General features: G+C 43.7%; 1 protein-coding gene across 5 annotated transcripts in view; it reads left to right on the top strand.

Annotated features, from left to right (window-relative positions):
- Positions 1-13602, top strand: part of HELZ (helicase with zinc finger) — a 159254-nt gene extending 145652 nt beyond the window's left edge. For all 5 annotated transcript variants that reach the window (XM_043585067.1, XM_043585061.1, XM_043585062.1 and 2 more), the window contains 2 exons: positions 3325-3577; positions 9165-13602. In XM_043585067.1, the coding sequence (XP_043441002.1) occupies positions 3325-3577; positions 9165-9502 (591 nt within the window). In that variant the 3' untranslated portion in view covers positions 9503-13602. The remainder of the gene's footprint in view (positions 1-3324; positions 3578-9164) is intronic.
- Positions 13603-27792: the final 14190 nt, after the last annotated feature.

Genomic DNA, 27792 nt, shown 5'->3' on the forward strand with positions numbered 1-27792 from the left:
ATTCATGATGTGATTTGAAATTGAATTTCATATTCCATCTGCACATTCATCTTTGTCAATAGCCGCTTAGGAACCATTATAAATATGTTACCCAGTATTGCACAACTCCTGCTCTGCATGTCAACTGTGTGATTGTTTTTCGAATTTCAGTTGAAAGATACAAATGATACACATCTTTTAAAAACCTTAATTGAATAGTGCCTCCTTTCATATCACCCTTTCTGTTGGCTTGTGATTTTTAGTTTTCCTCATTTTATTTTAAGATTTTTAAAGTTTATTTATTTTGAGAGAAAGAGAGCCAGCACAGTGGGGGAGGGGCAGAGAGAGAGAATCCCAAGCAGGCTTCACGCTGTCAGCAGGGAGCCCGATACGGGGTTCGAACTCAAGAACCGCAAGCTCAAGACCTGAGCTGAAATCAAGAGTCAGACGCTTAACCGACCGAGCCACCTAGGCACCCCTTGTGGTCTATGTGTCTATTCATTGTAAAAAGGTATTGTTTATACTACCAGTGCACGTATGTTTATTATTTAATGAAAAAAGGCTTATAAAGTTAATGCCTGAAGTTCATATGAATATCCTTAATGTTGTGTATCCCCAGGGAATTTATTATAACCTGTTCTTTCTGAACCCATAACAGATGTTAGTTGTTTTTACTTTCATATTCACACGTAAATACTTTAGAATGTGATTTCCCACACATTGTGGCTCTGTTTACTAAACACTCAAGGCATGGTAACACAAAGAAACACTTCATTTTGATTCTAGGAGCTGATGATCTTCGTAACAAACCTTGATAAAAAAGACATGCTGCACACGCTGTTGTGATCAATCATGATCAATGAATGATCAATCATTCAGGGATTGCCTAGCTTTAGAGAACATAAAGCAGTTTAGAAAGGTTGGTTATTCTACAGCATCGTAATGCAATGACCTAGACAAAGAAATTTCAAATGTGCTGATTAAACTCACAGTTGACAGGATGGCTAATATTCTAGAAAACCAGAATCAAATTCAGAATGATCATTGATACAAGTTGCATGCATGCATTCATTCATTCATAAATATTTGTTTAATTTTGAGAGAGAAAGAGCACACAGGAGGAGCAGAAAGAGAGGGAGACAGAGAATCCCAGGCCGACTCCATGCTGTCAGCTGGGGCATGAGACCATGACCTGAGCCAAAATCAAGAGTTGGACACTTAACTAAGCCACCCAGGTGCCCCTGAAAAAATTGCTTTTAAGGCAGAGCAAAATTGAAGGTGAATTTCAATATTATACTTACAGACAGAAGAACAATAAAAATATATGAAAAGAATTAACTAGATGGATTTCTTTCCTTTCCATTCAGTAGCTAAAACTTTGGAAATGAAGAAATGACTTGGGTGCTCATTGTTTAATAATAGTGAGAAAATTGCTCTCCTCCCGCCCTTTCCTACCCTTCTGAATAATGGCAGCCAGTCCAGACCCCTTCCCTCCCTTGCTTTATATTCTAGTGGTTCATCTAGGAAGACTTTCTCCGCACAGTGCTTATATTCACACTTTCCTGCGTTTAACTGGCCCGACAATATCTGTTTGTGCTTATATTCCCAACAAACAAACTGCTATTACTGTGCTAATTCATCTCTTTCTCTTCTTTGTAGTCTAATTTTCAGTTCCTGATTTCCAGTTATTGCTAACAGTAATGGTAAAAGAAAGATTCAGGGGCGCCTGGGTGGCTCAGTCGGTTGAGCGTCCGACTTCATTCAGCTCAGGTCAGGATCTCACGGTCTGTGAGTTTGAGCCCTGCATCAGGCTCTGTGCTGACAGCTCAGAGACTGAAGCCCGCTTCGGATTCTGTGTCTCCCTCTCTCTCTGCCCCTCCCCTGTTCATGCTCTGTCTCTCTCTCTCTGTCAAAAAATAAACAAACATAAAAAAAATAAATAAATAAAAGATTCCTCAGAAGCATAATGATCACAAACTTAGTAATAAATTATTACTGTTGAGAAGGAGGGGGAGGGGGCAATAAAAAGTCCATCTCATTCTGTCATTTAAGATCTACATGGAATCTTATCTTTATATGTTACATTAAAGCACTTGTATGACAGCAAGCCCTTCCTGTGTGCCAGAAACAGTTCTCAATACTGTACATGCTGAACTCATTTAATTCTTAACCACAATCCTGAGAGGCAGGTCCTGTGGGTAACGAAGCCATGTTTACAGACAAAGCTCCCAGGAGTTAAGGTCAATTAACCAGGCGACGCCTGGCTGGTAAATGCAGCCTGAGGTCTAACCCAGATAGTCTGGCTCTAGGCTGAGACTGCAAACCTAAAACTGCCACTCATACAGCCTTTGCCACCAGAATGGAGATTGAATATCGGTCACAGCGGTCGGAGGGCGTGGGGAACAGTCAACAGTCTTGAAATGGCTGGCAGCGGGTCTTGTTGAGAGGGTTAAAGGGATCTGGGTTGTACGGTTCAGGGAGGAGAAAATACCAGCAGTCAGTTAATTGGGTTTCAAACCTATAAAGGATTGCTTTGAAGAAAGTAATGTTCTGTGTCCATTGAAGACTGTGTTGAAAGGACACACACGCAGTGAGCCAGATCAGGAGTACTTCACGTTGGGCTTGAGGAGTCCTGTCTTGCCATTAAGTCTGAGGAATAATAAATCGGGAGGCTGTGAAGATTTGGCACAAGAGAGAAATCTAGAATGGGTTGCCATTCAAGGTGGCCGTGGTTTAATTGACTGTGACTGTAGTTTCTCCCATTTAATATTGAGTAGATACGTTTCTTCATTCTTAATCTAATGTTCCCTAAGACGGTAATAGAATTTTAGAAGTGAGGACAGGTAGTTCAGCTCCGTATTTTACAGACCAGAAATTATTATTATTTTAATTTTTTAAAATAGGTATTTATTTGGGGCAGGGGAAAGGCAGAGAGACACAGAGACAGAATCGGAAGCAGGCTCCAGGCTCTGAGCGGTTAGCGCCGAGCCTGACGTGGGGCTCGAACCCACGAACCGTGAGATCATGACTCGAGCCAAAGTCAGATGCTTCCCCGACTGAGTCACCCAGGTGCCCCCAGAACCAGAAATTAGATGTGTGTTATCATAGGGACTACCTGCTAAAGGCCCGAACTGAGTTTTAAACCCAGGTCTCCTGAACACAGTGTCCAGAGTGCAGGCAGCTTTTTGGGGCAGGGTGGTGGGGACGGGTGATAGTGACAGAAGAGAGTACTTCTGTCTGTTTCATACGGAGAACTGCTGTTTCATACGGTGGGATTGCTGTGTACTGAAGGGGGAGGCGGTGTAAGTTCCGCTAATTCATGAACTCTCCTTTTTCTTTGTGTAGTATGAACCCAGAGGACCTGGTCGGCCCTTGTACCAAAGAAGAATCTCATCTAGCTCAGTCCAGCCTTGTTCTGAAGAAGTAAGCACTCCTCAAGACAGTCTTGCTCAGTATAAAGAGCTTCAGGACCATAGTAGCCAATCTTCTTTCAACTTTTCATCCCCGGAGTCCTGGGTAAACACCACCTCATCTACCCCCTATCAGAACATTCCGTGTAATGGACCCAGCAGGACAGCTCAACCCAGAGAGTTGATAGGTAAGACAGAATTGGTGCGTTGTTAAAACTTGCAGTTTTTGACTACTTGGCTCCTGGATATTTATGGAGTTTTTCTTCTTCTTCCCGCGCCCCCAACCCCCCCCCCCCATTTATATTATTATCTTTGAATCATATTTAATGCTCAGAGTTCGTAGGTGTGTCTCAGGCCATACAGTGTTGTCCATATTTATGGTCTGAAAGGGAAGTAGATCTGTCTCTGGGGAGCTCATCGATTGGATCATTTTTACCTGTGGGCATGAATGAAAGAAGTAATGGAATTTGAATTTCTAAATTTAATTCTAATTCTAATTTAATCTAAATTCTAAATTTAAATTTCTAAATCGAATCACCTTTGCTTGGGAAAAGTTTGTTTTCTGGATTTTGTTTTTTGTTTGCTTGCTTGTTTTCTCCCCAGGATTAGGGGCGGGAGTTGGTTGGGTCAACATCAGTTTCCAAGGATTTATTGTCAGTAAAGTCATTGACAGTTTGCTATACAATAGAGTTTGGCCACGAGAGAAACCAATAAAGTCCAGCATGTTGAGATTTAGAAATCCTGTGTTATTTCCTTATATTCTAATGAACTGAGAAATCTAAAGCTTCAAGAGGAACAAAAAAAAAAGGCATAGAATGGCATTGGAATGGACAAGGCTCTTATGTTGTTGGGTAGGAAGTCTAAAGTCTTTAGCCTTGAATGCAGATAAATGCACTTTTATCCTTTCTCTGTTCCCTCTTTTTTAAAAGATATTAAATGTACGGAAACAAATGATACTGTTTGAGTTCTCTAACCTGTAGCCTTCTCTTTGTAGGCTGTAGACATTGATCTTTGTGAATAAGCCTGTGATCTTTGTTGGGTGAATTTCTGCCCTGGTAGCCTTAATCTTTGTATTGGGATTTAATTTTGTTCATTCTTAGCATGTGAATCTTATTGTTTCTGCAACTGGCCCATTTTTGAGTATGTACCATACAAACATATTTTTTAGAACAATAGACTTGGTAGGACAAAAGCATTAAAAAGATTTTGGTTTTGTTTCCTGGAAAGACACATTGTGATTTTAATTGTTAAGACATTCATTAATACCTGCTGTGTATTAATTGAGAAACATCTCATTTACAAAATCAGTAATAAGGAATTTTTTTTGAAGTTTTATTTATTTATTTTGAGAGTGAAAGTGTGTACGCATGTGCACAAGTGGGGGAGAGGAGAGCCAGAGAGAGGGTGAGAGTCCCAAGTAGGCTCCATGCTGGATCCCACGAACCACAAGATCCTGACCTGAGCTAAGATGAAGTCTGACGTTTAACTGACTGAGCCACCCAGGTGGCCCTTGTTACTTTTTGGTTGTTTTGTTATAACTTCGTTGTATTTATTTATTAAAAAAGTTTTTTTGAATGTTTACTTACTTTTGAGAGAGAGAGACTGACAGAGCGTGAGCAGAGGAGGGGCTGAGAGAGAGGGAGACACAGAATCGGAAGCAGGCTCCAGGCTCCGAGCTGTCAGCACAGAACCCGACGTGGGGCTCAGACCCATGAACCCTGAAATCATGACCTGAGCTGAGTTGGATGCTCAACCAACTGAGCCACCCAGGCGCCCCTATTATAACTTACTTTAAAGACAACATCCTTTCTCTCTCTCTCTCTCTCTCTCTCTCTCTCTCTCTCTCTCTCTCTCTCTTTTTTTTTTTTCCACCTAAATTTCAGGATAACTTTTGGCCAAAATCAATGAAAACCTGACTTGAGCTGATAAGGTAGAAAGTTCCTAAATAACTGTCCAAAGTGCATGTCATTTTATGGTATCTTTTCCACAAATATACAATTACTATTTTGTCATTACTGGTAGACAAATTGTAGTATTCTTTTGTTGAAAGTAACAGTTAAAGTATTAAAAAATGAGCTCAAGACCACAAGTCTTCTGAAGCACAACTATCAGGATTCATTTATTGATTCATTTTTAGAGGAGTGCAGCCATTGCCTGTCGTGGGTCAGAAGGGGAATAATTACCACATGGGAAATTTTTTTCTGAAGTTTGAGACTTGAGACTTCTTGAAGAAAACTGTTTATGTCATTTTGATTAGGAATTTAAAAGTGGTCATTGTGTCCGATATGGCCATATTTTCTCAATTTTCATCCCGAGAGCAAAGAACCACGTCTTTGACCTTCTCGAACGTTGGATTTCCCATTTTGTCACTGATCGCCCTTCCAAGTTCTCAGTGAATGCCTGCTGACTAAGGAGATAATGAAAATAGGTCTTGTGCCCATGAGGTTGTGGGTGGTCCAGTCACACGGCTCAGCCTTTACACCTGGTGATGTCAACCGGGCCGCCGGATAGGCTTCACTTCTCCCAGCATACGGATGTGTTTGAGTTCTTTTCACTTATCTTGGGGACCGTACATAGTACTCTATCAGACATTCCCTATTAACGTACAGATGAAAATTTAAGATGAGATAGACAACGTTGAATAACATCATTGGTTGTCAGATTAGTAATAGTTTTAAAGAATACTTTCTCTTATCTGGAATATATGTGGTAAGTCATATTAATAAAAATCTTGAACTCATGGTTAAATAAGAATGTAGGCATTAAGTTAGAACTGTTTTGTATGGATTATTTAGTTGAAAATATTTAATTGTTGTCCTGAAAATGAGAACATGGTTAAATAATAAATCTTAGTAAAGTAAGTAAAAATAGTAAGTTCTTGAACAATCAATAAGATGTTTATTTTATGTATTGTGTTAGACAGTACAGTCTGCTGTTATACTGAAATATTTGGTGAGGTTTTTATTTTTTTATGTCGTAAGTTTTTATTTAAATTCTAGGTAGTTAACATATAGTGTAATGTACATTTCAGGAGTAGAATTTAATGATTCATCATGGTATGTTTGTTAAACTAGTGCTTTTAAAAGCATTTTTCCCCCCACAAAAATCAGTGACATTTAGATGGAGAAGTGGTAAATGTTCTAGAAAGATGTTAGGTAGTTTAAACTAATTTTGAAGAATTTTATAAATTTTTAAAGGTTTTTTGTTTTGTTTTGTTTTTTGTTGTGTTTTCAGTTTAGTTATTCGTTTTGAGAGAGACAGAGACAGCACGAGCAGGGGAGGAGCAGAGAGAGAGGAGACAGAATCCCAAGCAGGCGCCACAGTGGTTACTTTGGGGCACTTGGGTGGCTTAGTTGGTTAAGCATCTGACTCTCGATTTCAGCTCAGGTCACGATCTCACAGTTTTGTGGGTTCCAGCCCCATGTCAGGCTCTGTGCTGACAGCATGAAACCTGCTTGGGATTCTGTCTCTCCCTCTCTCTGTCTCTCCCCTGCTCACACGTGCTTGCTTGGTCTCTCTCACTCACTCACTCTCTCTCTCTCTCAAAATAAATAAATACACACTTAAAAATAAAAAATAAAAATGAGAGGTTACTTAAATAAGTTATGAAGTATCTGTGTTATATGATGTGGTTAGGAAAAAACACCAACTTAAGGCTTATCTCTGGTATAACTGACTTGTTTTCCTCTTTGGCCTTTTCTGTAACTTTCAAATTATCCTCAGTGAATGTGTATTATGATTATAATCCAGTACAATGTCAGTGAGGGAGAACAGAATTTACCGCCCCCAAACGTGCTCTTTGGCATAAAGATTATTTCAGGATGATTATTTTTAAGAAACTACAGACACAGAAGCTCTGAAAACTGGGTGAAAGTTACCCTTTGGTAAGAGACATTTTACATTTACAGGGGAGGTCTCTATTTGTAAGAATGTCTCCCTCTCTGCACCAGGAAGAGGATCGTTCTAAATTTCTAGAAACTATCAATGGAGAAAACAATTTACCCTTAAGTTAACTTACCCTGCGTAACAACCTTGTTCACTGTGCTTTTCCTGGTATCCTCACGTAACTGCCTCACACACCCAAGATCTTTTGTCTTTAGCTGGACATGTCATTTTAGTTGCTGGTTTGGGCCATTTCAGGGAGTTATTCGGTTTTCCTGGATCTCCCTCATGTATACAGAAGGTATACATGTTTATTAAACATTTGTTTGTTTTTTTCCTGTTCAGCTGTCTTACTGTAGGGACTGTCTCAGACAAGAACCTAGAAGAGTAGAGGGAAAATTATTTAAACATTTAAAGGATTGGAAAAAGCAGTGTTTGAGAGTAAGTCATGGTTTAGTGGACAATAAAATTAGGAAGAGTGGGGTCAAATTTTATTTTATTTTTTTAATGTTTATTTACTTTTTGAGAGACTGAGCACAAGCAGGGCAGGGGCAGAGAGAGAGGGAGACACAGTATCCGAAGCAGGTTCCAGGCTCTGAGCTGTCAGCACAGAGCCCGACGCGGGGCTCGAACCCACGGACTGCGAGATCCTGACCTGAGCCGAAGTCAGACGCTCAACCGACTAAGCCACCCAGGCGCCATTATTGTTTTTTTAAATTTACATCCAAGTTGTTAGCATAAAGTGTAATAATGATTTCAGGAGTAGAATTTAGTGATTCATCACTCACATATAACAACACCTAATGCTCATCCCAACAAGTGTCCTCCTTAATGCCCCTTGCCCATTTGGCCCATCCCCCCACCCACAACCCCTCCAGCAACTCTCAGTTTGTTCTCTGTATTTAAGAGTCTCTTATGGTTTATCTCCCTCCCTGTTTTTATATTATTTTTGTTTCCCTTCCTTTATGTTCATCTGTTTTGTATCTTAAATTCCACACATGAGTGAAGTCATATGATACTTATCTTTCTCTGACTGATTTATTTCACTTAGCATAATATCCTCCAGTTCCATCCACGTTGTTGCAGATGGCAAGATTCCATTCTTTTTGATTGCCAAGTAATACTCCATTGTAGAAATACCACATCTTCTTTATCCATTCATCAGTCAGTGGACATTTGGGCTCTTTCCATAATTTGGCTATTGTCGATAGGGCTGCTATAAACATCAGAGTACACGTCCCCCTTTGAAAAAGCACTCTTGTATCCCTTGGATAAATACCTAGTAGTTTTAGTTGCTGGATCGCAGGGTAGTTCTGTTTGAGTGGGGTCAAGTTTTAAAGGATGTTAAAAATTAGATTACATATAGGAAATGTGAAGTAAAATTTATAGTTGTTTCTCCCCTACCTTACCCTGTGTTTATTTATATATTACAAGAAAAGAGAGCATTTTTAAGAAATGGAATCGAGTGTTACTATTACCTAGGTTAAAAATAAAAGGTATTTTGACCAGGAGTCAGCATATACAGCTCCTTTTTATTTAAGAAAGAACGTGTAAGTTCCCATATTCAGAGTTGAGCAGTTAACGTATTAAATATCAAGGTGTACCATTATAAAATCAGTTTTGCGAAGCAAACCTGAAGGTTTGACCTTTCGTTCTTATGCGTTAGCTATTCCAGTTCACGTAGTCAGGTCTTTTGCAAGCATTGATAAGATTCAGAAGTTTGATTCGATGTGTTGTGACTTCAACGTTCTGTGGCAGAACTTGACTGTCCCCGGGGCTGTACCGTCACGGAGCTCCTGGGGACGAGAGCCAGTTGTGACACGCCGAGCTAAGGAGATGCGTCAGCATTGCCAGGCGTGCCCTTAAAGCCGTGTCGCTCTTCTCCGCTTCTAGTTCCACCACCCAAGACCGTCAAACCCCCTGAGGATCAGCTGAAGTCCGAGAGCCTCGAGGTGTCCAGTTCCTTCAACTATAATGTGCTGCAGCATCTCGGCCAGTTCCCCCCACTCATGCCCAACAAGCAGATCGCGGAGTCGGCCAGCAGCAGTAGCCAGCAGAGCTCGGGGGGCAGCAAGCCCGCCATGTCCTACGCCAGCGCTTTGCGGGCCCCTCCCAAGCCCAGGCCCCAGCCTGAGCAGGCCAAGAAGAGTAGCGACCCTCTGTCTCTGTTCCAGGAACTCAGCCTGGGGAGCTCATCAGGCAGCAATGGCTTTTACTCCTATTTTAAATAATCACTTTTTTTCCCCCCTCCGGGGCGAATGTTTTGATTTCTGTTTATATCAATAGAATTAAGATAGTTGGACTTCCTCTATAGATGCACAGTTCCCTTTGTTTTAATATTAAATATGTTCTCACTTAATTGCTTTGCTGCTAGACTTGCAACTAATTTTTTAAAAGTATATTCCATTATTTTGCATTTTTGACGTGTCTTTTGACAGCTTTTATGTAGAATAAAAAATATTTTTAAATTTGTGTATTGTTACATATGTTTGCATCAAGCTAGCAGCTAAGAGTTAATTGTGCAACTATAAAAAAAAAAGAAAAAAAAACTTTGTCTAAAATGTATTTAAAAAGAAAAAAAATTGTAAGTAGCATTTACATTTATTCAATAATATTACCATATGCTGGGTTTCTGTACCAGAAATGGCCAGTTGATGTACAAATGTATGTTATTTTTGCTTAAATTCATTTAAAATTTTTTAAAATAAAGGGGCAGCATCTTCTAAATACTTTAAGTTTTATCAGTTTTTTTTTTTTTTGTGACAAGATGCTGCATTCTAAAACTTTTATAGTTTTAGACTCTGTATGATGTGCTGTTGTAATCTCCATCCACTGTAGGATAGAGTTAAAGGCATTCTTTGCAGATGTATCTTGTATGCCACTGTTTTTTGTAACATGAAAAAACATTGGCATAGTTAGTTATTTTTTGGACAAGCTGTACTTCAAGCTTGTTTTTAACGTTAATTTGATAGTGTGTGTGTGTGTGTGTGTGTGTGTGTGTTTTTTTTTTTTTTAAACAAATCATGAAGCTGAAAAATTTTTAGGATTGTTGGTGCTTAGTAGACTTGATAACTATTTTAAAAATGCGTGAATTTAGTAAAATCCTTTTTTTCTCACTATGCATGTGTAAATGTTTGTAATCTGGCTTTCTCCCCCCCCCTCCCCCCAGTGGTATAAAGAATTGTGCCGCTTTAAGGTTTGTTTTTTTTTTTCCCCCCCCTCCAGTAAAAATTTTGGTACCTTATTTGATGTTTACATTAAAATGTGACATTATTCATGGCAATTCAAATATTTTGCTAACTGTTTTGTTTGAGGAACATCATTAAAAAGAAATCTGATATTTGTCCAACATGTATCAAAATTCATCGAAATCTGGGGCAAAAAACTACCCTTGTTTTTCATGTCTTTCGATTCTTATAATCCCACTGAACTTGTATAAAAATATAAAATTTAAATAGCCATCTTAAATATTCTCCAGTCTAAAAATTGTCTTCAGTGAACTTTGGTAAAATCCAAAGCAAAACATTTACCCTCTTAAAACTTGTGGTCTTCTAACACCCTTGAAACAATGCATGTTCCTTCTTGTTTTCCTGATTGGGCAGTCCTATTTTTTATACTTCAGAGAAATCTGGAAACTACAACATAACTTTTTTGTTGTTGTTCTTTTTGTTTGGTTTGGTTTTGGTTTTGTTTTTAAATAACGTAAGGTTCGGAAGCATTGCTGATGAACCAGTGAATCCTGATGATCCATTCAAAAATAGTTTTTTTTGGAGGACTACTTTTGAATAGGCCATCCTGTATTCACAGTACAATTTTTGAAATGGGGTTGAAAAGTGGTGGCAGGGTTAAAGAAAACTCCTCACATCTCCTCTATGACTGGAGTTTTATTGCTGTTGGCCAGCTCCAACTCCCTGTAATCCTTAGACAATTTAGGAGAAGAGAACGCCTTTAGTTAAGGGTTAGTGAGCCTGCAGGAAAAGGAGAACACCTGTTTTCTTCAGCTCTTTCTGCTCAGAGTGGGTGCACATCATTTATCTGCGGCTTCCGTTTATGGGCTGTGAGTCTCCATGTGAGGCAGTGGATGGAGACCTGTGGACTGTAGACGTGTTAATGGTTAGTATAAATCACAGTTGGAAAACAGAGCCAGCAACTTACGGCACCACATTTTCTCTGTCTGATGTCAGACCGCCACCTTTAACCGTGTCACGTTTTGCTCAACGTAACTTTAGTCACAAGAAGTTTTTGTATTTCGACTCAGTGACGAAACGCAAGATAGAGCCCAAATTAAAATCCGATCTTCCTGACGGGAGGATGTCTCTGAACAATAATTTTTTCATCCGTGATTCTCCCCCACAATGCAAGTCAGATAAATGTTTCAGAGCATTTTGATAATTACGAAGACAGAACTGGCATGTCAGGGCTTTGAGTTAATCCCTTGTCATGGAGTCATTGCCGAATTTTCTGTTTTCCATACTTGAACCTTTAAAAAATATCGGTTTTAACTTATTTGTATTTATATTTAAAGAGGTCAGGTGCACACCCCACCACTTTATATAAATATACTGATGTTGGAAGCTTGGGATAAGGAAGCTGCTGAGTTGTCGTGACACCCCTGTTCTAAGAAGTTATTTCCAAAAAACTAAAAACAATAGCTACTTATTAGTTCCTTGCTCTGCTGTGTCCCAGTGTTCCTCCTTTCCTGATAGTTCTTAACAACCGGTCAAGTATTTGGATATTGTTTCCATCTACCGCCCTTGTAGATTCAGTTTTGAATGTGTCTTCTAACACATTTACTCTTCCTCAGTGTTACTTACTGCCATCTCTCCAGCTGAGCTTTGAATCTGTCATTTACGCGCGTGTAAAGTGTTGCAATGGTCCTGATTGAGTCTTACCGGGGGAATCCTTGTAAGTTTCTGTGGCAACGAGGCGTGGCTCATGCTGTCTGGGTATTCCTTGGGTAGTAGTTAGCAAATGCACGCAAAGCAGACTGAGAAAACAGCTTAAGTGCTAGTTTCATCCTTAGTGTTCAGACGGAACTTTTTTTTTTTTTTTTTTTTTTTTTGAAGAAACCTTGATGTTAGCTCTTGGATGATGCCAAGTATTACCAGCTTCCTTTTCTTCTAGTACTGATTTCTTTTAAGTGAAGTTAATTGTTCACATGATGTCTCTCTACTTCTTTGTTCTTTGTATCACTCTGAGGTGTTTCCTTTTTCTTGCCAGAACTTTTTTGTTTTAATTCATCTCGCTTTTTCATTTCAGTGCTGCTTGAGATTTTTCTTTTTTTTTTTTTTTACCTTAAAGAAATTCTTTTGGCTGATAGAATTTGTAGAGTGTCTGTGCTGAAGTTTGTTTGTTTTTTTTTTTTCCTTTCCTGATCTAACAATGATTTTATTTAAGATTTGAAAAACCTCATGATTCAGTGTAATGTGGATATTTTCTGGTGTTGCTTTTAAAAGGGGCTTTGGTTGCCATTTTGGCACATGCTTTGCCAAACTGTTACAGCAGAGCTTTGTTTCTGATTAATCAGTAGTTAATTATTGACCATTTAAACTAACATGACCTTAATGTTCCTTTCCTCAGACAGATACGCTTTCTATCCAGGTCATTTTGTATATGCGAAATAACAAACTGCTTTGTGTGGTCTTTTTCATGAGCGATCCTAGAATAAGTTCAGGTTGAGTGTAAACATCAATTGGTCTTTTCAGTTCAAAGAATTGCAGAATAAGTAAAATACGCAGAATTCTCACTGAATAAGCATTATCTAATTCAGCATAGCAATCTCCAAGACCTATTTGTAAAAATAGTTTCCTTGTTGATGGAGGCATTGAAATTGCTGAGAAAGCTAACTGAATTTCCTCGCTTTGAGATAGGTAACATGTAGTAGTATCTTGTTCTAGTGTAGTTACTTTACGTGTTTAATATTTTTCATGTATATACATCTCGAGAGCAACGAAACTATAAGCATATAAGAATGTATCTCTAGCTACTTTGGCTAGAGAGAGCCACCCATGCCTGAGATCCAGGGTGTGAACAAACAATTTCAAGATAAAAAGAAAATTAGATTGACTGAACTAGTTGTTTAAAAAGACACCTGTTATACTTGGATAACGTTTCATATTGGAGTTGTCCTTAAAAAGGTAATCCCAGAAAAAGTTTAAGAATACATGATTGAAACCTTAAATATATTGATAGATACAGATTGCTGCCTTAAAGTGTTGTTTAGGCTACCATCCACTTCTTGTTTTCTTCTAGCCCCACAAAGGTAGTGATTTGTCCTTTATGATTTACCATGATTTATAATTATTTCTTGTGAGCCATCCCCCTAACATACGAAAACCCTTAATTTCTACCACCGCCATATGTGTCTTCCTAAATCTCAAAGTAAATGTGTTAATAGATCTGATTTTTCTCTCCCTTCTTTGCCACAATCGTTAGAAATAATGGATCATGTTCTACGATTTCTTGTTCAGAATATCACATAGTGATGTCGTCTTTTTATAAAGATACGGACCGCCATGAAAGAGTAAGTGGCATGCTAGTCTTCAAAGTGCTCATTATATTAGGCGTCTCGAATTTCCCTTCTACTTGAAGTTGGATGTTTATTTGCTGAGATTTTATTGTGAAGCTGCTAACTTCACACTTACTACTTTCATACATCTGCTTAATTAGCAATTTCAAGACCATTGTTAAAAGGAGTGAATCTTACTAACGTTAAACATTCTTCTAAGACACATTCAGCAAATGTTACTACTTTAAGCTAGAATACCAGACATTAAAAAGGAGACATTTTTAGTGTAACATTTAAAATTTTAGAAATGATGGGAAATACCTACTTTGGAATAAACTTTCGGGAAACAGTCACAGGAGTTTCTTAAATTTTTTTGAGGGGAGGTACCTGATAGAAGAATCTAGACTTAGTAATGTGAGCTGTGGTTAAATCCCAAACCCAGTTATACAGTAGTCTAAAGCTTCTAAAACTGAAGCATGAAGAAAACCCAGAGACATTCATATACGTATAGTTTCAGTAATCAGAGTATTAGACCAGACTTTATTTGCAATTTGTTCAACAGAGAGATTTTATTTTGATACAAATATTAAGCATAAAGCATAGTAAGTTTTATATAATTCTATGAGTTCATTAAACAATATTATGGAGTTTTCATTATGTTCTTGGGGTGTCTTTTTAGCTATTTCTACACCTCGTATAGGAGGCCTCTTCTGTATTTTATTTTGCATACTAGCATGTGACTGCCTGCCTTAGAACTACGTCTAGGAGGGGAAATCAATATTACTTTTTAAAAAAATGGGGTTTTTGAAATGAATTTTTTCATTACTACTTTTTTTGATGTTTGAGAAGTAAAAGGGGGTAGCAAGTTACATAGTTTCAACACGGAAGTCACCCAATAGCATCTGTTTAAATATCTATCCTATTTTAAGATTTTAGAAGTTTGAGCAGGGGAGAGCAGTGATTCTCAAACTTCAGCGGGCATCAGAATTACCTGGAGGTCTTGCTGGAATCCAGATCGCTGGACCCCACCCCAGAGCTTCTGATCCCAGGCTGAAGCCTGATCATTTGCATTTTCAACAAATCTTCAGGCGATGCTGCTGGTCCAAGAACCACATAGTTTGAGAGTCGCTGGTCTAGAGAAAGCCCGAAGGTCTTTCCAACCATGCGTTTCTTTCCTCGATGTAAACAACCGATCACTTGAGACATTTTAATGATTCTGATGCCGCGAGTGGAACATTCATGGAGAAAGATTTCTAAGGAGAGAGGAGAGCCTCTGGAGTGGCTGTCACCACCTCCCCCCCCCCCCCCCCCCCCCCCCCCCCCCCCCCCCCCCCCCCCCCCCCCCCCCCCCCCCCCCCCCCCCCCCCCCCCCCCCCCCCCCCCCCCCCCCCCCCCCCCCCCCCCCCCCCCCCCCCCCCCCCCCCCCCCCCCCCCCCCCCCCCCCCCCCCCCCCCCCCCCCCCCCCCCCCCCCCCCCCCCCCCCCCCCCCCCCCCACCACTGCCGACCCCGCTAGAGGTCTGTGCATACTTGTCCACGTCAAGGTGCAGGCCCTCATTCATTTCTGGGGCGAGTTTGGTCTTGTGCACCCTGCAGCCTGGGCTTTGTTCTAGAAGCTGTGCATTTGTTTGGTGTGCTTAGACTTGTTCTTGATCGTACATGTGGAGATGAGAATTGTAAAAGGAAGCCATCAGAACGTCACAAGAGGCACCGAGTACAGGAGGCCCTGTCTTAGGATGGCAGTGACATGGAGCATGGGAAGCAATAGATAATCCCCAAATAATGTGTTCGTAGTTTTTATGGCTTTTTTGGTTGGGGGTGGGGGGATGAAGGTAAAGGGTTTGCGTTTCAAATTATGTGTTTCTCAGGTTAACAAAGTTATTTTGGATTCTCTGCCATGCCGGCAGGTGTTAGGGGAGCCTGAAGTGTTGTATATGGCAGAAAATTGATGATTGTTTCTGATTACTTTGCTACTTAAAAAAAAAAAAATCCATATATGTTTGCAAAAACAGTCTAGGGGAATCTACCAGCTACACAGCATGAGTTATTCATAAACCATAGGTGCACCCGTATGAACAAGCTATTTTTGAGAAAGAAACTGTCTATGATAAAATAAATCTGACAAGTCTTTTTAAAATTCATATATTACTGTCATTGTTGTTAATATTCCCCCTGGACTGCAGCTTGAGGGGTATCGGGCTCTGCCTCTGGTTTTTAGTTTGGCTTTGAATTAAATGAGATACTAGAAAGAGAAAAGATATTTTAAGGTAATTATAGAATGGCTTAGACGTAGAAGCGCACATGATAAGCCTCCCAGAGCGCACAGCTTTGGAATTCTTCAAACACAGTACTTCCTCCTTGAAAGGCTCGATTACCTTCAGTGGGGATTGTTTCTACGTTCAGCACAGGTTACTCTGTCCATTTCCAACTCACAGGGAGCTTCGGTTTATTTACATTTTGCTTTGCACGATGCCTTGTCTACAAAGACCTCTTTCTGTCTTTCAGTAGGTCAGAGGGCTCTTGTGTCCAGGTTGAAGTCCCAATGTGTGGGCTCCACCTGAACATGTTTCTCAGTCTCCCCCCCCCCCCCCCGCCACCATATGGAGGAAGGTCTTGGATTTCCATATATCCAGACCATGCCTGCTTCCTGTCAATCCATGTATATGACATTGTACTGTATTCGCTTTCTGTGCCAGTCATCTGACCTGATTCTTTGGAACCCATGAAGGTACTGGTTATATGTAGTAGTTGTATCCTAGGTAAAGATGGTGATTAAAATACCTCTCCTCTAAATTATAAAGGTAATGGGCTTTGCATTTTATTAAATGGGTCCTGTTATTAGTGACAGGTGTTTTGTTTGGTTTTTTTTTTTTTTTTTTTTTTTTTAATGCTTCAAAAATACAGTTCTTGTTCAGCTAACTTCATACAATCAATTACTTAGCAAATTCATACCGGGTCTTACTTTGTCAGGTCTTCCAGAAGGGAGGCTAGATATGAGATGGTCTGTTTCCACCTCTTCCAAGGACCAGTTGTGCAACCGTCGAATAATCATAATTTCTGGAAAAATTTTAACAATTATTTTTTTTTCTTCACAGTTAACGATACCTCACATCTGAGAGGTTCTAATACCTAAAGAGTTTATCCTTAAAAGTAAAAATGACTTTGTACCATAAAATAACCCCAAACCCACTCTCTAGGGTCTTTACTTTCTTCTTCTTTCTTCTTCTTTTTTTTTTTTTTTTTTCCCAATCGTTTTCTTTTCTAACCAGGTTTTGGAATTACTTTAGCCACTTTGGTTCCTTAGAACAAGTTTTCCATTTGGGGGCGGGGCGGGGGGGGGGCTACAGTTCTTACATTGTGATCATTGTCTCAGTGAAGTTCTTTTGTCTTAAAAGATTCATGGTAACAAAATGTATTTTACTGCTACAACTAAAATGTATTTATAATAAAATGCCTTTTTAATAATTTGGAGATTTGTTTATTACGTGTGAATTGCACTTCTCTGCTTCCTTTTACTTTTATGATCAAAGGTCTGACTGTAGTTAGGCACAGCACTCTGCCTTTATCTACGATAGTAATCAGTGAAACTAGCCCAGAGTAACAACTCAGTGTTAATTTGTAAAATTCAAACTAGTTTCTGGAAATTTGCAACTTCACTTAAATCTCTGAACCCCAGCGGTAGCAAAGGCCTAAAGGCTTAAGGTGTTACCTGCAAGGGATCGGTGAGAAAACGTGCCCTTCTCGAGTTGCAAGTCAACACGGACTTAAGTAATCGGGAAAAAAAATCACCAAAGTCACTTGTTAATGCTGGGTTTGTGCAGCCCAGAATTTATTTCGGAACTCATAAACCTAATTTATGTCAGTACACTGTGTGGGTATAATAACACACCCCACAGTGGTGTGACAGGCATTAATTCAACCCACCCCCAACCCCAAAATGCTGGCTGTGCAGAAAATTGCCCTGAGTCAGGGTCTTAGTTTTGTTGGGGAAATAATTCTTTGCATTTGCCATGATGTGATTTTGAGAAGCATTAGCAGGTCACAGAATGTTTTGTGTGCCCTGGCTATTTTATTTTTAACATCCTGTTAATGTGGCACCATAAATCTAACTTGAATATACTGTGCCTGAAGTTTGTAAATGTAAGTGGATAGGGCCATCATCCTTTCCTAAGGACAATGCATAATCCTTCCTCATAGCAGGGAGTCCGTTTTTAAGCTAGGGATCGTGTCTCTTTGAGTTGGATTGATACAATACGACATACATCATCTCTGGGTTTGGGAAAGAGAAATGCTTCTTTACATATAAATCAAATGGATTGGGAGGACTCCCTGAGCTGCTGTCTGCTCTAGATGAAGTCAGCCAGGCTCCATCTTCACTGGGGAAATTGGAAACGACTCTCAGGTGTGAATCCCTATGCCACATCGGTGCTCCCCAAAGCATTTTTCTGAGAACGATAGGAGTGCGAAAGTTGGTGAGAACATGTAATTTCATCCAAACTGCAAGGTGGGGCCGTTGTGTGTGGAGTGCAGGTCAGGCACAAAGATGGAAAGTTGGCTTGGTGGAGGGAGAGCTGGAATGGGCTGGTTACACTTCAGCATCCAAATACCCCTGTGGTTGGTATTAAGCAGCTGAAGGTCCCTCCTTCTGAAATGGACTCTGCCGCTTGACTTCATGTTGTCCAACAAACAAAGCACTTCTCTAGTGGATGGAAATCCCTTTCTTCAGGTTTGAGGAACCCCATCATTTTATTTTTTAATTTTTTTAATGTTTATTTTTGAGGGAGAGAGCGCGTGCACCCGCGCGTGCGAGTGGGGGAGGGGTGGAGAGAGAGGGAGACACAGAATCTGAGACAGGCTCCAGGCTCTGAGCTGTCAGCACAGAGCTCGATGCGGGGCTCGAACTCACAAACCGGGAGATCGTGACCTGAGCCGAAGTCAGGCGCTTAACCGACTGAGCCACCCAGGCGCCCCGAGGAACCCCATCTTGATTGCATTGCCTCTCAGTTCATCCTACCAACTGCAGCCAGAGTTCCTTTTCTGAAACAGATCTAGTCATGTCACTTTTTTTTTTTTGTTTCTGAGACACCCCCAGTGCTTTCCCATCACATCCTGAATTTCTTAGCTGGACTTTGGAGGCAACCCTCTTACCCCCTGCAAGTCTTATCCCCAAGTACTGCACACAGCAGACTAAATCAGGCCGCTTGCCCTTCCTTCCCTGGATGAGTCCTTGACTTTTTTGGAGTGTGTCTTCAGCATACTGTGTATTACAGGTAGGAGTTTGTGAGTTTCTGGGTGGCAGAGATCATGTCCTATGACCTCTAAACCTACGGCCCTATGCCTTTTGCATAGCGGGCCCCCGGATGCTTGCTGAACTGGCCAGTTCTCAAGCTTGGATTGAGAGAGGAACTTCAAACTTCACCTTCTTCCTCCCACTGACGTCCTTTGCCAGTGCAGTGTGGCCAGACGGCAACTGGGCGGGTGTGATGGCCTTGCGCCCCAGGAGCAGCAAGTTCTCCTGTGCGGTGCCGCCCCCACCCGCTCCACACAGTTCCTTGAGCTGTGACAGAACATTAGCATTTACTGGTATTTTGTGTCTCGCCAGGTGTTACTGCTAGAGCCCGTAGTTTGACAGTTTCACCATGGTTATGTCAATTTTGATGGATGCTGCCTACTTCAGCACGTCCCGGTCTGTAGGCACATACCTACCACGCAGCGTTTCGGGAAAGTGATGAAATGCCCCTTTGTCTGAAGCCAGCTCTGGTTGATTGGAAATCCACGGAGGGAGGTAATTAAATTGAACAGAAGCTGTAGCCTGCAAAATCCGTGGTATTATCTCACTCCTTAGCTCATTAAAACGGGTGCTCTGCAAATTGATTGGAAGCACTGTTTCAGGAAACCGCTGCTAATCCCCCAGAAGAAAATGGCTCTGGTGAGGTGCTCAGAGGAGCCAGCAAAGGACTCTGGAAGGTGGGTGTGGCTGGCGGGGGCAGGGTGCATGCTCCAGGCTCCCCTGCAGAGGAAACCAGTGGTGTGGTGCTGTTTGCTCACTAATTGAACAGAAACGTAATCGGAGGCGTCTGATGATCAGCCTTCTGGGTGTGAGCCGACTGCCTGGAAGTTTGGGGACCTTGCGAGGGAAGCTTGGAAATGTTCTAATTAGCGTTTAGCGTTTTGTCCCCTTGATGTACAGAAGCGCAAGGGAGCCGCAAGGGAAGGGGCTGAAGTCGCCAAGTGGGTGCTTTGTCTCTGTGCCTGCTCTTCTCACCTACCCGCCAGTCAGGTCTTTCATCCGTTTGGAAGCTAGACGGGCCCGGGTTTTCACGAAGCCGAACGGCTGCTCTAGGCTGAGGCTCTTCTTCTAAGAGAAAGTTTTGAGGATGCAATCCTTTGAGCTGCGTGACCAGGCTTCAAGCTGGTTACGTAACCCCGAGACAGAACGGGGGGAATCGTTGGAAGGTGGGTAAGCAAACAGGCTTGATCCGATGGATCAACCCTCCTCAGGACGACTCCTTGGGCCTCTGAGGACTCACGTGATTCCTCCTGGGCTGGTTCCGTAACAGGGGGGAAGGTAAAACTATTTGGGGGGGGGGGAACATCATGATCTAGCACACTTGAGAGTAGTTTTGAGCCTTCCAGCAAAACACTCCTGGAAATCTGTTCTTACGGCCTGTCAGCTGGTGTGCTCCAGCCCCGAAAGTCACCCCACCCAGAAGACCTGCCACCACGTGCTCTGTTAGAGCGAGCCCAGTTCGCTGGGTCTCACGAATCAGGCTGAGCGCAGGGACGAGCCCCTCTGCGGACACCCAAGGCCAGGGCGCCGGCTCGCCGAGGAGCCCTTATCAAGCCCCCCTCTCGCTTCTAGAGGCCTCACTGCTCTCCCCGGTCGTTCCCCGCCCATCTCCTGCCTCCACTGCCTTCTAGCTCGTGCACCTGCTCAACGCGCCAGCGGGTCCCTGGGGCACTTTGTGTGGGCTGCTGTGCGGAGAGTTTGGAAAAAGGAGGCTGGTGTGGGGAAGGTTCTAGCTGCTGGGATAATTCTGAAGAAAATGCAGCCCTTCCCTCCCAAGAGTTTATAATCCAGCAAGGCACGAAGACATGATGAATTGCTCCCAGTGGGGTAAGTAGCGGGAACGTGAGCCCAGCGTCAAGGGCACAGGAAGGAGGGAAGCATGAATTTTGCATGAGGGGTTGGAGAACATGTCGCCTTGTGATGTCTGAGCTGGGCCCCACTTACTCCACTGGGAATAAGTCGGACTTCAGCAGGTTCGGGCAAGGGGGCAGGCCACGTGCCCCTCCGTGATGCCAAGATCCACCCAGACCCCACAGCACTTCAGTTTTTTGGGTTTTTTTTTTTTAATCTTTATTTTTGAGAGAGAGACAGAGTGCGAGCAGGAGAGGGGCAGACAGAGAGGGAGACGCAGAACCCGAAGCAGGCTCCACGTTCCGAGCTGTCTGCCCGGAGTCCCGACGCGGGGCTCGAACTCACAAAAGGCGAGTGCGTGACCTGAGCCGAAGTCGGACAATTAACCGACTGAGCCACCCAGGCTCCCAACACAGCACTTCAGTTGTAAATCATCCGCCACAGAACTGCAAGTCCCTGAGGGACAGGGCCTCGTTATGCCCTGGTTTAGCACAGTGTCCGGGATGCAGTGCTGATCCTCAGTGAGGCAGAAGGAATAATGGTCCCCCAAAGGTGTCCACATTCTCAGAGCCTGTGAAATATGCCCACATCCGAATCCCCGGGACCTGATACTTTTTGTGGAAAGAGGGACTTTGCAGATGTGATTAAGTTAAGGGTCTTGAGATGAGATTATCTCGGATTATCTGGATGAGCCCAATGTCATCACAAAGGTCCTAATAAGAGGCAGGCAGGAGGGTCAGAGAAATAGATGTGATGACGGAAGGAGAGGTCAGAGGACGCTCGAACCGGGAAGGTAGGCGGTCTCTAGGAGCTGAGAAATTCGCATCTGGAGCCGCCGGGAGGAGCCATCTCTTCTGGCGCCTTGATCTTAGCCTTATAAGAATCATTTCAAACCTCTGACCTCCAGATCTGTAAGGGAATAAATCTGTGTTAGTTTTAGCCACTAAGTCTGTGTGATTTGTTACGTCCAAAGGAAATAAATGTAATTAAAAGCACGTATCTGCTTAGGCGAAGGACACCCCTTGTGGGAAAGATGGGAACCGGCTAGTTGTGTTTGGAAAACCTTTTCTCTCGGTGGCCGGTGAGCAGGACACGAGTGGCAGAGAGGCTGGCCTCGGGCGGCGCAGGGGGCGGCAGGGGAGCAAGACAAGGGCCCGGGTTTGGGAGTCATTTCAGAGGCAGAATCTGTGAGGTTGGGCTCGGTGAGCAAGCGAGGGGTCCGTCAACCAACCTACAGCAACTTACGGCTTGAGCGAATGGACAGATAAGGTGCCGTCAAAAGGAGGGAACAGGTTTGGGTAAGCAGCCAGAGGTCGGTCGGGTCTGGACTTAGGTGTCTGGGGTGCCCTGGGACACCCCGGGTGCAGGTGCCTGCGGGAACTGACACCTGCAAGGGGAGATGGGCTGGAGACGTGGGCTGGGATGGGAGTCACAGGGAGCCGAAGCCCTGGAAAAGAGGGACACTTCTTTTCTTCTCTCTTTTTTTTTTTTAAACTATTTTTTATGTTTATTTATTTATTTATTATTTGAGAAACAGAGAAAGCGAGCAGGGGAGGTGCAGAGAGAGAGAGGGAGAGAGAGCGAGGCAGAGAGAGAATCCCAGGCAGGCTCCGCACGGTCAGCACAGAGCCAACGTGGGGCTGGAACTCATGAAACGTGAGATCACGACCCGAGCCCAAACCAGGCGTCGGACGCTTAACCGCATGAGCCACCCAGGCGCCCCCGGAGTGATACGTCTTAGAAACCGTGATGTGAGACGGAGGAACCAAAGATGGCGGAACTTGGCGACACCCAAGCTTAAGGGGAAGGTAAGAACAGGAACGTTGTAAAAAGAAAGAGAACGAAGGGAAAATATGGGGAATTTTACGAGGGAACAGAGACCCGAAGTACAAAATGCTACGGAAAGGGTCTAGTAGGATGTGGTTGGCGATGGGGAGGTCACGGGTGGCCTCCAGGATGCAAGACGGACGCCATGGCTGGAGAAGTGACGCGTGAAGAATTGTCTCAGGACACGTGTGAGCTGACAGGAGATGGAAGGTGGTGTGGAAGATTCCGGCAGGAGGGACGCTTGCTGTCCTAACGCTGTCTCTCTCCCCGTCTGCAATCCCTGCCCTTCAGACGTCTCTCCTCGGGGCCCCTAGGGGTTTGCCTTCGTTAGCAGGTCCTTCCTCAAAAACGCTCCCTGGCCGTCCAGAAGATGAGCCAGGGAAACTTTATTTTAAGGAGATCTTTCCTTCTTTCTTGAACTTTTCCAAGGTATGGATGCATGATTCGCTTCATTGAATGTAGCTGGAAGGAATCGTAAAGATCCTCTAATGAAGGTTTCCAAACATTTTAAGCAACAGAATCCTTTTCTCGAACAGTCTACAGTTGAAGCTGAATATATATGTAACATGTAAAGTCCGCATTTTACTTTTATAAATTCCTTTTGTGAATACAATTTACAATGGCGTCTTCTTGTAAAATCAATTCATTAGAGCAATCATGACATTCTGAGGAACACGAGCCTTTGAAATTAGAATGTATGAAAGGTATGGTCTCATATCTAAATAGAACCCTAGTTATTTATTTATTTATTATTTTTAATGTTTATTTTTGAGACAGAGAGAGAGAGACTGAGTGCTAGTGGGCGAGGGAGAAAGAGAGAAAGGAGACACAGAATCGGAAGCAGGCTGTCGGCACAGGGCCCGAGGCGGGGCTCGAACTCAAGAACTGCGAGATCATGACCTGAGCCGAAGATGGAAGCTTAACCGACTGAGCCACCCAGGCGCCCCTACAGTGAATTTTTAAATGTGTAAGTCATGTTTCCTGAGGTGAGGGACCATATAATGTGTAGCCCCAGGGAACAGTAGAACTGGAGGGGACTCTGGTCCAACACGAGCTAGTCTAACTGCTGGTGAGGAAACTGAGGCCCTGAGAAAGTTCACAGCTGCCCTGGTCTAGAACTCACCATCACACCCCAGGTCTGGCACATAGTAGGGTCTCAACGATGAAGGTAATTCAGGGTATACCTTGGCGTGGGAAACTGGCTCAGCGCCCTCATTGATTCAAATGGCAACCCCCCCCCCCCCGTGTTCTTTACCCCACTCACAAACCTGCATTGCTTCTGTCAAAGCAATTTATTGTCCCTCCTTCCCTCCTTGCTGCCTCCTTTAAGGAGCCTACTGTGCACTGGGCCTCCTGTGCAGCAATGGATACACTGGCCAGCTCTGCTCTTCGCAAGCTTTCAGCCTGTGTGGGAAGCAGATCTTGAACGGGGAAATGACAAAGAGTGACGTGTGTCAACAGAGCCTTTGCCATCGAGGCCACAGGGGCTCCTTGGGCGAAGGGATGGAACCAGGTCTTTCTGGTCTCGAGATGTCCTCTATCTGAAGAAGGTGAGAAGGAGAAGCTTCTTTCAACCGTGTTCTTTCCCGCGTCTGCCCGCAGAGGTAAATTTCACTTCTGTGAAACCCACACAGCTGTGGTTCTCTGGTGTTCCTGGAGTTTCCTCCAGTTTCCTCCCCATTAGACCGAGGGGATTATATATACGCCGGCGCCTCCCTGCCTCTCGAACACTTCAGGTCAACTGCATCCTTGACTTCATCAGCTTCGTTAGGGCTTTGAAACACGTAGAGCTTGGTGGCCCTGAGACCCTCCGAAATACAGCCTGCCTTTGCTCGCAGCCATAGCACCCCGGGGCAGTGGGATGGGAAGGGTGTCCGCTGTTTAGGCAGTGACTTGGGGATTTGGTTTTGAGCTCCCTAGGCTCAGAGCCCAGAACTCTCAGCTGCAAATGGTTGCAAATTCCCCACCCTCCATTCCTTCGTGGAGTTACCAGGGCCACTGGTGACGCCACTGGTGGGTGAGCTTAAACCCAAATCAACAAACATCTCCAAGAGGTCGTCGGGTCTTTCCTGTTCAGGCCAAAGGAGAGAGGATCAGCCCTTGTGATGGCAATGATCGCAACCTTCCTCACCATGCAGGAATCGTGCCTCGTCGGGGGGACTAATTTATGGCCTCGGCGGCTGCAAAGGAGTGACACCACGAAATGTGGGCTAGAGGGGACTGTGGGCAGCTGCATCCCGATCACCGGTCACTGGTGTGATAGATATGTCCCACGTCACGGGGTTTATGAATACCTTGTCTCTGCTCCAGATCTTTTCTGAAAGTGCGCAGGGAATACATTAGAAATGAATTTGTAAATAAAATATTTGATCAAAATGGGACGAGTCACACTGGTGGGGGAAATATTGCCGTAGGCACGTGACGAAAACCTATCTTTATTGAGGCAGCCAGGAAAAACGGAGTTACACAGAGATCCTTGAAAGTTTTGGTCTCAAGGAGGGGCCAGTAAGAACCAAACCATTGGCTAGGACCTACTCACTGTGTGTCAGCCAAAGACAGGGTGAGATGTGTCTTTGCCCCCCTGCCCCCATAGTCACTGGGCAGAGGTCAAGTGGGGGGACTGACTGGTAAAGGTCCCCCTGGTTAGACAGTCTTGGTTCTCAGTCGCAGGAAGCAAGCCTTTCCCTGTCCTTCAGGTTTCTTTGTACCCTGGGGATGGTCGTGGTTACTTTCCACCACCATGCCAAGCCATGGGAGCATGACACAATAGGAAAAATCAATAATACAGATCCTGTCTTCATGTAAAATTTTGGTACTGTGCTCATCGCGGATATTTTGCAATAATTTTGATTTAGAAAATGTCACACTTGGGGCGCCTGAGTGGCTCAGTTGGTTAAGCATCCGACTCTTGATTCCAGCTCAGGTCACGATCTCGTGGTTCGTGAGTTCGAGCCCCGCGTCGGGCTCTGTGCTGACAGCACGGAGCCTGGAGCCTGTTTCGGATTCTGCATCTCCCTCTCTCTCTGCCCCTCCCCTCTTCATGCTCTGCCTCTCTCTGTCTCAAAAATAAACGTTTAAAAAAAAATTAAAAGAAAAAAAGAAAAGGACAGGTACTGTAAGATTCCACTTACACGAGGTCCCCAGAGTAGCCAAATCCATAGAGACAGAAAGGAGAATGGCGGTTGCCACGGGGGAGGGGGAGGAAAGGGGAATGGGTTGTTGCTTAGCGGGGACAGAGTTTCAGTTTGGGACGATGAAGAGAGTTCTGGAGATGGGCTGCATGACACCGTGAATGTACTCAATGTTATCGACCTTAAAAATGGTTAAGATGGTAAATTTCATGCTGTGTCTATTTCACCACAATTAAAAAAAAAAAAATCTCACACTCAAATATCTATCTGGATGACGGAATTGCTAGCCCTGGCTCCTCGTGGAATCCAGCGATCTCTAAAAAGCTGCGACAGTGAAGGTGTTGGGAAATCTTGGTCCGATGGCCGTTAAGTTCACACCCACCCAGGCAAGGAGTCAGGAGCCCTGCGTGGTTGTTTCATTTTCGGGCCCTTGGAGGGTGGCCTGGCTGAGCCCCCAGCGCCGAGGTCCGGTGGACGCCTCAAATGCCTACCACCCAAGCAGAGCAAGACTGACTAAGTGCCCATTCCGGACGGCCTTCCTGGCAAGCGGAGGCCAGTGGGCTGAGGAAAAAAAGGTATTTTCCTTCACTGGTTTGGTTGATGTGTTTCTCTTTTGGCATTAAGCTCTGTTTTGCTTTATGGTGGTGTGTTTTTCTCCACAGCAGAAGCGGGCGCAGATCATGAGCGGGTCCTCCGGCAGCTTCCCTCCGACCCTTTGGTCTTCAAAACAGTTTCGGGCCCACCTCTCTCGAAAGGGTTCAAACTCTGGGAAACCAAATGGATTCTGCTGCACTCAGAAGTGGTCTTTGGTGCAGCAAACACAGGCACCCATGTGGGAATATGCAATGCATACCAGCCTAATTCTGGTCAAAGTAATAATAATAATAATAATAAACAATAGCACTGACTTCCAACATGGAGTTTGGGGGATGAGGTCACCTGCCAGCCTCCCTTCTCTGCAGCTCCCAGACTTTGGGTTCATGACGTTTATGTCACCGGCTCTCTTTGACCCTTTTGCTTTCACAACCACATGCCAGACATTTGCATTCTTCCTGGCTGGAAAGCAGGCTGGGCTGTGCTCTCTGTCCCCCAGGTTCCTCAGCCACGCCTGCAAATCCAGCCCAAACCCCTGAGATGCCAGAGAAGAACCTTTTTTTTTTTTTAATTTTAAAAAATGTTTTATTTATTTTTGAGAGAGAGAGAGACAGAGAGAGACAGAGAACAAGTGGGGAAGGGGCAGAGAGAGAGGGAGACGCAGAATCTGAAGCAGGCTGCAGGCTCTGAGCTGTCAGCACAGAGCCTAACACGGGGCTCGAACCCAGAAACTGTGAGACCATGACCTGAGCTGAAGGCGGTCGATCCGCCGACGGAGCCACCCAGGTGCCCCTGAGAAGAATCTTGACAAGCCCCACTTACAGCCACCACCCAGATGCCCCCAGACTCACATGTCTTTCTTTTACATTGTTCTAAAGAGAACGAACGAGTCTGTCTTCTCTCACATTACAGGTGGGAACAGTGTGGGGTTAACAGGCTGCCTGATGAGCGTACAACTCCTCCGGAACAGGGCTCCGCCAACTCTTGCCACAAAGGGCCAGGTAGTGCAAGCCAGTCTGTCACAGTTCATACTGGACTCTCCCCTATTGAAAAAGTAGATTACTGATCAAAATCTGCCCCGGCCACTTGAGTCACTTTGCTTTTCTTTGCCGGTTCCCGTAAGCCTTTCTTTATGGACACTGAAATTGGAATACTTGTCAAATGTCATAAAATATTCGTCTTCTTTTGATTTTTAAAAGCCATTTCAAATTGTTAAAAAGCCATTCTTAGCCTGCGGACTGTGCAACGGGCGGTGGGCGGGGTCTGGCCCGCAGGCTGTGGTTTGCAAGCCCTGCTACGGAAGAATTAACACTACACGGCCC

The sequence above is a fragment of the Prionailurus bengalensis genome, chromosome E1, assembly GCF_016509475.1.
Source record: "Prionailurus bengalensis isolate Pbe53 chromosome E1, Fcat_Pben_1.1_paternal_pri, whole genome shotgun sequence".
NCBI classification, from domain to species: domain Eukaryota; kingdom Metazoa; phylum Chordata; class Mammalia; order Carnivora; family Felidae; genus Prionailurus; species Prionailurus bengalensis.